Raw genomic sequence first — 12,672 nt, forward strand, 5'->3', positions numbered from 1 at the left:
ACTATTGAAACCTGCTCTAAAATTTGACCTTCAAATAAATATGATAAAGTGATGGACCGTCTAAGCCTTCAAATTGAAGCAAAATACTATTATTGTAAAATTTAAAAAACAATCCCACACCGACCGTTATATATTACATGCAACAAAAAAGCCGACTGTGTTTTGTTTTTTGTTTTATGTTTTATCCAAAACTTTTCTCGCATGGCTTTTCTTCTCTCTTCCTTTTTCTAATATAAATATTCTAACCATTTTAATTCATGAAATTCAAAGAAAATCATATGTAAATTATTATTTTAGATTAATTATGGGAATTTGCCGCTTTGCTTAAATAAATATATATACGTGTGTAATATTTTTTTTTGGATTATATATTATCTGTTTGTGGTTAGATATATATAATTTGTAATATTGTAAGAGATTAGCTATGATTTTATTTTTTTATTTTTTTGGGGGGGGGGTTGTCAGTCAATGTAGTAAAAATCTATGGATATTTTCACGCGTATGGAAGAAAGGGGTAAAAAAAAAAAACAGAGAAAATTAATGGAGGTCATGATATAGGAAGGTGGGTGGTTATGTTTGTTTCAAAGTACACAATTAATGTTACCATTGCTTGTCACATGAAACTTTTGTAACATCATATATATTCATACTTATTGCTAATGTGATGGATGAAATGAAAATATAAGTAATAAAATGAATGAAAAAGTAGAATTTGTTAAAATAAAATTTTTTATCATGATTCAAGAGTATTCTACAATAACTTAAAAAATGTCGATTTAAATGTTGCTTTTATTTTAAGAATAGACCATTTCAACGTAGGTTTAGAATGGGATGGAGTTTGATATGTCTTGCACTTGCTCTTTAATAAATATATAGTAGGTATTTTGTATATATTTAAATGGTCTATTTATTGAAACTAATAAAATGAAATGAATCTTAACCAATATTTTTTTGTTATTTAAGTTTGACTTATCCTTTACATTTGGTCTAAATAAAAAAGAAATATAAAATTGATGTCTTTATTTCGTTATTTTAAGTATTTACAATACCAAAAATTTTGATCTAATCCAAGAATAAATACGTTAGTTTTCCATTTAAAAGCCGCCCCTATAAATGAATATTCTATTATTCACGTTAAAATTATACATATAAATTTTAATTCAACACATTAATTTTTTTTAAATTATCAATAATATAAAGAATTTGATATTATTTTATGTTAATATGTTATATACAAAAGTAATTATGTTAATATGATATGAAAATATATATTTGTTTTTTAAATAAATACATTTTATTTAAAATCAAAATTTTATATATATAGGTGTAAACAAGTTTTCTATCACTGAAATCCATGATTCCAATAACGATTTGTGCCATACTCACCGCGACCAAACCCATAGGACCCCCACCACTGCAACAGGGAGGACGCTCCCACACAACATTGAAATTCAATTTTTTAATATATCTTCAACCATTTTTTTTAATTACAAGATATGACTTAAAAAATAAAGAAAATGAAAAATATAAGTAGAATTATTATTGGGATTTTTGTATTAAGAGTTAGATTAAATTTTGTCTCTTTTACTTAAAAAATTGATAAATTAGTCACTGTATATTAGATTAAAAATAAACTAGACATCCTTTTAAAATTTTTATCTAATTTTATTATTAAAATTTGATTTCTAGACGTCACATGTAATTTTTTGGTTAGTTTATCAGCAACGTCAATTTTTAATAGTGAAAATTTTAATTTAATATAAATAGACTAATTTGATATTTTTAAAATAAAGAGAGTAAAATATAATCTAATTTTTAAGACATGAACTTCTATGGTATTTTTATGAAAAAATAAGTTTTTAAATATAATTTTTCCTCACCCGAGAGAGAAAAAAACTTGTTTAAAGATCCCATGTTTTTAGAGCAATCGAGATCACACAAAATCTCACACGTATATTTATGGATTAGCAAAGACATCATTCAAAAAAAAAAAAAGAAGCAAAAATGGAGCTGATTCCTTGGGTTTTGCCCCTCGTTCCTCCCCACACATTTCAATTGATCAGTTCAGTTGAACCAACCCCCCAAAAAATGGCTAATACACAGACACCATAATCGAGACATGAGCAGCAATTTCTGCAATATCAGACCAAAATGTTGTTTGTTTGTGTTTCTTGTTTCGTGACATAATATGTTGGGGGGGCATTTTTGTTTAGAGACTTAAGGTGGGGGAAAAGTCACTGCAAGGTCATGCCATAGGATCCAGCGTTACCAACTTAACCTACTCATTGACCCCTCCTTATTGTTTGCACCACCAACTCCATTTCTGTATGTTTTCAATCATAGCTCATTGGTAAGTTTAGTATGGTGGGTTTAAAAATCGATTGGATATTAATTTGAAATAAGAGGTTAGATCGATTAATTCATAAATTGGTTGAATTTATTAATTGAATTATTTTTTCAATAATTTATTCAATCAAATTTGACAAATTGGTGATCTAATCAATTTGACTACTAGTTTGATTCTAAAATCCTTGATACTTGTTTTGATGCTTAAACCATTAGAAATTAATATTAATTTTAAAAAAAGGGAAAAAAAACTAACATTAGGTATGTCTAGTAGTTTAATGTTGCATTTTAGGGTTTTAGATAACTTATGATTTGTTGATGGAGTATGCTTTGTTTTTTGATATGTTTCATATTTGTTTTATGGTCTTGTTATACATCAAGAATCACAGATTCGAGCCCTACTAGGGATCTAGGTCTCTAACCCATGATCTGGATAGGTCCTACCAGATGATTAAGTGAGAAGCGAGCCACGAAAGAGCAGCAAGGCGAGTTCGCGGACTCAGCTCGTAACGCAAGGCTACAGATCCAGGGAAGGCTACTGTCCCAGCTCGCATACACCCAAGGAGCTTGCAGAAAGGGCCGTGTGCTCTGTAGACACATGCCTAACAAACCTAGAGTTTACAGAGGATGCTAGTACTAGAAGCAGCATAATCAAGACAAATAGTGAGGGCTCTATCCTGAGTTGTAATAGCATCTGTAACAACATGTATAAATACCCAAACACTCCTATCAATAATATATGAGAAAATATTACTCAACGTGCCTATATTTAAATTTTGTTACTGTTCCTTTCAATAATATTATCTTCAAATTTTGATTCGATTTTTTCATTCAAATATAATGTATGGAGTATGCGGATTAACGTAAATCATCTTAAGAGATCAATAGAGATGAAGGTCATTAATTTTCCATTTTCTGCATTCTTTAATTAATTAATTGTTTTTATTATCCTGCTGCAGAGACAGAAATTAAACAGATTGTCCGTATTCATTTTTTTTAATCCATATATTCAGTGCTTTGAACAATGGCTAGTTCCACAAGCTTGAGAACTTGTGTTGATCAATTAGAACAACAAATCATAATTAATAAATTCACATTTATTAATTCTTTCCTAATTCTCTTACACATATTATAAATGAAAAATATATATTATTACATCCTTTTTGTAAGAATTACTACTTTTTTTTTTCGTTTACAATTTTTAAATAAATACTAGCAATTCAAAAAAAAAAAATACAAAACCAAAATATCTTCTTCTTCTTCTTTTAATGGCAAGAACATGCTTGCAAACAGGTAGCTAGTCTAAATAAAAACTTTTAATGCCCAATTGATTGCCCGAAAAAAATTAATTGCAGAAGATTTAATCTTTTCATGCATTTTTTTAATTACCTTACCGAACAATACCTAATGTATTAACATTTTGGTAAAGGTACTATAGTGATTTTTGTATTTAATTTTAAATTATAATTTATCTTTTTTACTTAAAAGTTAAGTAACTTAATCCTTGCACATTACATCAAAGAGTAAACTTATTTTTCTATTAAAAGATCCATTCATTTTTACTATTAAAAGTTGATCCCTGTACATCAACATTAGGTATACGTGTACGTCATGTGTCACTGTCTGATTATTTCATTGGCCACGCCTGTTTTTAATAGTATAAATGGATGAAATTTTTAATAAAAAATAACTGTTTTACTCTTTAATATAACATATAAAGACTAATTTGTCAAATTTATAAATAAAAATAATAAAATACAATTTGACTCGTAATACAAAGATCTCATGATTTTTTACCTTAACATTCCTATTAATTAATGTTATGAGGTGGGGGAATAAATGGGTTTTTACAACTTGGAAAAAGAAAAAGAAAATATTTGAATACCATATAGTAGAACAAGTTAGGGTAAAAAAAAGGGTATTAACAAAGGGATGAAGTGATGATCAATATGTAAATCATAATTTGTTGTACCAATACCCTAAATGACATTGATAAAACTCATGATTTATTAAAAAATAATTTTTAATGAAAAAAATCAAATTTTGAAATATATGATTTTATTATATAGTAGTGTATCAAGAATTCATTATTTGATTTTTTTTTTGGTGAACTAGTGTAGGGTAAAGTCCTACCAGTAACAAAATTAACGCAATTCAAACTCAAAGCACACTTAAAACGATAAACACTCTAACCATCAGGTCAACGAAATTCATTCACCATCTAATTTAAAACTAGCCAATAAATTTTGAATTTAGTTATAAGTAGAATATTGATAAAACATCAGTTAAAAATCCTAAAAATAATGAATACACACCAAAATATAATATTTTATTCATTTAATTAAATGTTTAAAGTTTTATATTATTGAAAATTTTGACTTATGATTGATGTACTTTATTATTATTATTTATAAATTAATATATATTTGTTGGATAATTATAGTTAATATAAATTAATGATAGTGTAGTAGAAATGTGAGTGTTTTTGGGGAAGTCGCCAATTTGTGATTCTCAGTCTTTTGTGTCTTTGTCTTCAGTGAAGACAATGCGGACTTCATTCAAACTAAGATTTTCTTTTATTTTTTTGAGTTCATTTTTTTTTTTTAAATAATTGAAGCTGATTTTCAGGGACCATGCTGGCCTCCACTCGTGGTCACGACCCATCTGCCGCAGCTAGGCAACTAGCAACTACATTTATATATATATATTTGGAATATCCAAATTTTTTATATTTAATGTTTTTGTAATTAAGAGTGAATTTAGACTGAGATTTTGTGTCAAGTTGATGGGTTAGACATGTGTTGATTTAAATAATAGTAGATAGAAAATATCGGTCCAATGTTAAGAAATTTCGACAAGGACTTCAATCAATATAGTTGATTGCGTGATTAATTTATATTATTGATTCTATAATATTTTTTTATTTAAAATGTATAAAGATATTCATTCCATAAAAAAGTTGATAACAAGAGTGGGATAAGTTTAAAGGTAAACAACATTTAATCAATCGGGCAGATTATAAGTCGAGTGGCTTTAGCTACCCAATATGTAAAATGATTTGTTGAAGGCAACATGCAGAAAGAGATCAATGCCTTGGTTTTCAAAAAAAAATAAAAATAAAAAATTCAGTTCAATTTTTTTAAAAATATAAATTAATTCATAATAAAATTATATTTTAATCACTCGAAAGTTTTATAATTTGATTTTGTCCACCTAAAAAATGTATTCCTTCCACCGTGGATGATTGCATTTCCTCCCAATTCCTCTTAAAATGTTGATTAATTCCCCATAATCTAATTTGAAATTAAAAATGTTTCTTACTCCAAGAGAATTTTAATAATGTTGATTTAGGGTGGGTTTGAATGAGCGATTAGTTACGATGTGGTGCATTTAGTTTACTTTTTATTTTACTTTATAATATCATTATAATATCTAATTTCACCGTCACTGTTGTTTTTACATTAACCGCAAGTAAATGCACCACCCATCCAACCCCACCTAAGACTCATTGGACGCAATGGGATAGTTGCACTTGTGTCAAACATCTCATATTTAGGATAAGAACTATATTAGTACCATTGGAGTTAACTTTTGAAAATTTTAAAAATTTCAATTAGATTTTAAAAATTTTGAAAATTCTCAATAAAATCCTTAAAAATTTTAAAAGTTTTACTTAAGCCACTCAAGACCTTAATGTCAATATCCACCATTGTCCTTAGTGATCATTGGTTCGATGATCGCTAAAACAGGTTGATCAAAAAAAGTGAGTTTAGATGATTTTTTTTATCTTTTTTAGTATAATACATTCTCTTCATATTAATGAAAGTTCTACAAGTTTGTTAGAATCGGATTAGTTGTTGAACCAGTCAAGTCATTGATTCTTCGGTCCAATCAACCAACCTATTTTGATCAATCAGGATGATTTAATTAAATAAATAAATTAAAATTAATTTTTTAATCTAGTTAAACTGATTTTCAATTCAATCGATTTAAAACTTTTTCAGACCGATACTCTAACGAGTTCTCAATTCAATCAATTTGATTACTTAATCCGATCTGACTCAAATAACATTTATTTCTCAAATATCTTGATGGAGTTGTTAAATGATAGAATCAAATCCATACTTTTATACATACTACAAAATTGAATGAGAGAACAAATCACAATTTTTAATGCAATCAAATCCGACCCTAAGATTTTTAAACCATGCACGTAAAGTTCAATGAATTGATTTTTATTTTTAAATTTTGAATAAGAATTGTTATTTTTTTAAAAATTATTTTTAATATTAAAAGATGGGTGCATTCCCAGGCAACACTACTTTCCCCAAGGTTACTTAGAATCTTTCTGGGTGTTGTTGGCTCGCTGACTTGGTGAATTGTGATAGAACCGTTACTGAAAATGTTCACTCCACTCAATAAATAGGCTAGGCCTCCTTTTCATTATTTTCAATACATATTTCATCATTAATAAGTATAAATTTGAGTCAATAAATTAATTCTGTAAAAAATAATGATGAGTCTATTAACTAAAAGACAATGACAGATAAAATATTAACAATTTTAATTTTTAAAATGAAAGAAAAAATTACACCTACTATACAAATTAGAATATATTTTGATTTTTAGTTTATATTTTTCGTTAAAAAATAATAAATTTAATATCGAAATATATTCAAAATAATTTAAGAGAGAACACATATATAATATATATAGATGATTAAACTCAAACGTAAATATTCAAACATCTCAAAACTTCAATTTTTACTAATAATATTAATGCCAGGAACTTTAAAGAACCTCCCTTTGGTGTAAATCAAAACCTCATGTAATCACATTGAATTTTTATTAATATCAAAAATTGAGTTGAGTTGATTTTGAAATAAAAAATAAAACCTTTTCAACGTTCTTCGTTTTCATCTACAAAACTAGAATCCAAAATTTTATGTAAAAACTCTAATTTTAGGTATTAGGATTAGCAGACTTGTGGAACGTCCCATGAATGCAAAAAGTGGGGATAGCATGGGACATGTTTATGCCGATCCGGTGTTGAGAGGTGTTATTTTAAACCTGGAGGAAGGAGGAAGAGGGGTGGGAATTTTAAAGGCTGAGTCATGGCATGAGGTGTTCAACAGACAAAGGCAGCTTCATTTAATGATCTGCCGATATATTTGACTTGGTTTTTTTTTCGTTCCTATGGTCACTTGCTAAACACTACACCCACCACACTAGTATTTTATTTTATTTTTCTTCTCGGTGAAAGTGGGAAGGATGAAGGATCCACGTTAATTCCATAGTAGAATGGTATTTGTGGATGGTGTACGACATAATAAATGAAATTGGATCGGTTTCTATTTATTACACGATTTAATTGCGAGAAAGATATGGTATTTTATTAAGAATTTTAATCATCTATTTAATAAGTATTGAATATAGTAATTTCAAAAAATAAACTTTAAATTTTCGAAACTATATTATTAAAAAGAGTAATTATAAATTATAAACAAAAATTATAAAAACGGACATAAAAATTATCAAAGAAAGAACCTAAATGACATAAAATAAAAAAGAAACGTTAATTTATTCATAAAGTTATGATTTTAAGTGTTAAATTTATGTCTTAACTAGCATGAATTATACGTATATTATGTCCAAATTTATGTCTAACTTCAATTACGACATATGTAAATTTTTTTAAAAATTATTCTAAGATAAACTATGTCTAAATTAAGATTTCCGTATTGAGATAAAAGTATAAAAATTCAACTTAAAACATATTCATTGGGATAGATAATTCAGATGTATAAATATAATTGTCAATCAAATTTGATTTGTACGTGGCCTCCCTTCAATACACGTATATACAGTGTAGGGCCAATACCTACAGAGCACTCAATACAACAATGCAAATATTGCAACGAGAATTGCACAATGAACAGTGGACGGAGGAATCGGCCCTACAATGGGCTGGTCTTAGTGGCAAGACAGGCCTATTATCTATTTTGGATTTAGTCGAAATCTTTAACCACGTCTACCTTACATTATTGGCCTGTTTGAAGGAAGAAAATCGAAACGATATTTAACTAGACCGGAAAAAAGGGATATCATAGAAAATCGAAAACTGATTTAAATCATGATGTTGATTTTGATTTTATTGAATTCAATTTACGTTAGATATTGGATTCAAAACTTCAAAAGTTAATAATTTTTGAACTTTTTTTTTAATTTTCTATTTAAGTAGTAATTTTTTTAAAAAAAATGCTACACATAATTACAATTTTTTTTAAATTTAAAAACCAATGAACTAAACCAGGCAAATTTTAATTTCAGTCATGATACTTCTCATAGTGTATTGGTTAATGGGGTTACAAGTAGAGAAAAATGCATCACAATTCACAACCCCGTATATTGTAAATGGCAAAGAAAATCTGAAAACAAAAAAAAAATTGGCAGAAATAAAACTTATATAGCCTTGAAGCAGCCATCTTCAGTCGACTATGGTGGCCCTTTACATTCTATTTTTATTCAAGTCACATTTGAATATAAAAACTAAATAAAAATTTGGTATAACATTATTTAATTGCATTGTAAATGCCAATATTAGGATTTTGAATGTCGATTTTAAGGGAGAATAGTGGACATTTTCAGATTCAGGGGCACAACAAGCTTCTTCGTTCCAAGGTTGCATTATCCATACAACAATAGCAAAAGCAGCTTTTTTGCGTTTTCTTCTTTAAGGCCGCTTTATGGACAAGCTTAGTCCAATTTTTAGCCTTAGAAATTGAAGTGACAGAACAGATTTTTTTTCCAGATAGAACTGATAAACCAAAATAAATATATATACTATATAAGAAAAACATAGGGCCTACCCCCAAGTACGGTGAGCTTGTTTCAGCCCATAGCATACTTCTGGGTCCAGCTCCTTGCAGTTGTCTCGTACTTGCTTTTGTCGGCCTTGTACATGTGAGCAATCTCCGGCACCAATGGATCATCGGGATTTGGGTCCGTAAGCAAAGAGCAGATTGATAGCAATACCTGAGAGAACATAATAATGAAGGAAAAAAGTTTAACCAGTTGAAAAGATGAAACATAATACTCAGACTAATAAATTGTGTGCCAAACGACCGGGTTTGTGTTCGGGCGGTTAACTTTTCAATTCAGTAGGTATTATGATTTGATCATCACTGAGGTTGGAACTGTTTTTATCAACGGTTGATAAACCGAACATGAATATGAGGTGTTCAGAAAATAGACTACCTTGGAAATTGTTAGTGCAGGACTCCATTGCTCCTTCAAGATGTCTAGGCAAATGCTTCCGTTGCTGTTAATATTGGGGTGGAATACCTTTGTTCTAAATGCCACCTGCAAATTCATTATCATTTTGGAAAAACCCTTTAAGAGAGATGGAAATAAGAGAGAAAAGGAAGCAATAAACAACCTGTATAACTTTTAGCCTTGATAATTTTGGGTTAAACCACTTCTTACATTAAGAACGGTCAGACAAATAAAAAAGGGATTGTACCAATGCAGAGCAACATCAATTTTCATTTTACATATATTTTATACCGTTTCAAGCTTATGGGAATATTTATGGCCTCTCAACAGCACTCCAATTTTGTTATGTATTGTATTTTTCATTCTCTGCAGTCAAGCCATTAGGCAGACCAGCATTTGGCAAGTAAAATGACAATGAAGATTTCTATTATGCTTCCATGTGCAATTTAATCTAGTATGAAACAAGTAATGCAAGGAGTATCTACAAAAAAGCAATCGTTAATTTCTTCCAATATTGATAAAAATGGAATGAGAGATGAATGTGGGCAGGATATTTTAAATAAACTGGACCGTAAAGGTTGCTACCCAACACAGAATAGAAGTAAATGATCAGTGTTTTAAAGCATTGAAACAACAGAGAAATTACGTGCCCTTGCAAATGTCAAGAGTAAACACCTGCATCTAATGGTAAACAAAATTTACATATAAAAAGTACCTTGGGAGGCTTAAAGGGATAATCCGGAGGAAAATGAATAGTCACTAGGAAAACACCCCCAGAATAGGGACTGTCTGGTGGACCCATGATTGTGGCCTGCCAATGAAACATGTCTTCAGCAACAGGACCTGCAAATTGTCAAATAATCAATGATCGATATATAAGTAATAAAGCTCAACGATACTCCTTGAGCACTTGTAGATACTACAACCAATTACCGAAAAACATCAGCATAAGCAGCATACGAGAGCAATAAGAAATATCATGAACATGCAGATGAGGGACTCAATGTCAAATATGTAATTACAAGCAAAATGGTGATAAGTGCATACCTAGAAAACTGTATAAATTCATAAAATCAGAAAGAAAAAAAAATGCTACTTTGAAGGCACGTAACAAATCAGTCAAAAAACCTTGGGATTCCTCAGGAAGGATAGTCCCAATCAATTAGACAACAGACCTGGTTTCGGAACTACAGTTCATCAAATTGATTTACACTCCAAAAATTAAAACATTTGCACTCGAATATGATCATATACTACATTTAAATGAAGTAAGGGTCTCCTTCATCGTTTACCCCGTCATGCCTATCTTGCACAGATAGGGTCAAGAATTAGCTGACACAATAATGAATATTATGGTTTTCATGTTCGTTCCTCTTAATCTCTTAATATACCAAAAGGAGAAAAATACCAAACATGGAAAAACCGAATGAAGTCTTTTTCCTTCCTTCCACTACTGAACTCCAAAGTAAAAGACTTTAATTAATAATGCCACCGCATGATGAAATGCTATCTTTATACAAGTTTCGAACACAACCATAGATTAGACATGTTATAAACAATGACTCTTAAGACCGAATATAAAAAATGAGCAATTCCAAGTTTAACACATTTAATTCATGAAAAGTTTCATTTGAGCATACTGTAATGTAAACTATTTTTTATCAATGCTTAACATTTTACAATTATTTTGGTTCTTTTTCGATGCTACAATTTATTGGTTCTAAAAAGACTACAAATTGACGAATAGAAGCCACTACGAGGCAGAATACAAACTTAACTCAGCCGTCCAAATCCATATGTTGGCTGACAAAGTTACAACCATTTTCTAAATAATCACCAGTAAACGTAACTAATAATATAACATTTTTGTTGCAAAAAAAAAATCACTAAAAATTATATCAAAAACATGAAATTACAATCATTTCCAATAATCACAAATAAACATTATAGATAATTTAACATCTTTTGAGTAAAAAATTACTGATAATTATAGAATTTGAATCCTATTTTAAATCCCAAAACATAAATACCAAGAACTGTCTTCTCACACGAGCATTATAACAACAAGACATCAAAATTAGATCCTTTCAATATAATCACAAACAAACATTACTAATAATCTATCATTTTCCGCTGCAAAAATAACTGATAATTACATCAAACCGGTCATTTGTAATCACCCATTCAAATAAAAAATATATATACCTCTAGAAATCTATCGTCTTACACAAAGATTAAATACATCAATACAAGAAAAAAGATAATAAAAAGACATAACGAAAAGAATGAGTTTATAGGCGTATATATATATTTTATACCAGCACTGCATGATGTAGGAGGGTCCTTCTGCAAATCTTTCAATTCCTTCAAGATCCGCTTTGATGCCATCTCAAAACCTACGATCCATTCACCATTGACAAAAAAAAAATCAAAACAACGCAAAAAATGAACAATCAAATGCAAGAAATCGAACAGATCGAACCTCAAAAAGGTGCTTTTAGTTATTCTTTTTTAAATATATTGTGTTTTTCGAAAACTTGAAGGAGCTTTAGGTGGATTAGAGAAGAGAAATATTAATCGAAGAAGAAGAAGGCAGGCTTTTAATATGGGGAAGAGCAGAAAAACAAAAACAAATGAGAGGAGAATTTATAATAAGGTGTAGTGGCGGTATATTATATACGGGTGGACCGAGCTCTATTGATAGTCTCTGATTGGCTTTGTGTGTGGGTCCCATACTTTTAAAAATGAAAGATCACACCATCTTAGCCGAAAGTTGCCAGTGACTTAAGTCCGTTTATTTATTATTCTGGTTTTCTGTGTTTCCTTTTTCTTTTATTCCTTTTCCTCTATCTTTTTTTTTTTTTACGTTGGAAAATGAGATTCTTTAAACTGACTAAACGCGTTGCCCGTGGTCGTTCGGGGAAAAAACGAAACAGGCACGAGTCTTTTTTAAACATGAGTGTCGCTTTCGGGTTCCTCGATTTGTGATTGGATCCGGTCTCGAACGCGTTTTGTCGATTGAGTTGGCTTGGTCTGGCCGTCTGGGTCAAA

The 12,672-nt window shown here is 29.5% G+C and overlaps 1 protein-coding gene across 1 annotated transcript; it reads right to left on the minus strand.

The window, feature by feature from the left end:
• Positions 1-8,792: 8,792 nt before the first annotated feature.
• LOC107942309 (ubiquitin-conjugating enzyme E2 28) lies at positions 8,793-12,464 on the minus strand. Its single transcript, XM_016875955.2, has 5 exons — positions 12,104-12,464; positions 11,940-12,017; positions 10,337-10,464; positions 9,604-9,708; positions 8,793-9,381 (listed from the first exon to the last, which is right to left on the minus strand). Exons 2-5 carry the CDS (start codon positions 12,007-12,009, stop codon positions 9,238-9,240), a joined length of 447 nt encoding a protein of 148 aa, XP_016731444.1. The 5' UTR covers positions 12,010-12,017; positions 12,104-12,464; the 3' UTR covers positions 8,793-9,237.
• Positions 12,465-12,672: the final 208 nt, after the last annotated feature.

This window comes from Gossypium hirsutum, chromosome A12 (genome assembly GCF_007990345.1).
Source record: "Gossypium hirsutum isolate 1008001.06 chromosome A12, Gossypium_hirsutum_v2.1, whole genome shotgun sequence".
In the NCBI taxonomy this organism is placed as follows: domain Eukaryota; kingdom Viridiplantae; phylum Streptophyta; class Magnoliopsida; order Malvales; family Malvaceae; genus Gossypium; species Gossypium hirsutum.

Excerpts from the sequence above, each read along its gene's own strand:
- LOC107942309 (XM_016875955.2), bottom strand. The coding sequence starts at position 12,009 with ATGGCATCAAAGCGGATCTTGAAGGAATTGAAAGATTTGCAGAAGGAC. Across the intron at positions 10,465-11,939 it reads TCCTACATCATGCAGTGCTG|GTCCTGTTGCTGAAGACATG; the intron begins GTATAAAATATA and ends GACAATTTGCAG. Across the intron at positions 9,709-10,336 it reads ATCCCTTTAAGCCTCCCAAG|GTGGCATTTAGAACAAAGGT; the intron begins GTACTTTTTATA and ends ATGAATTTGCAG.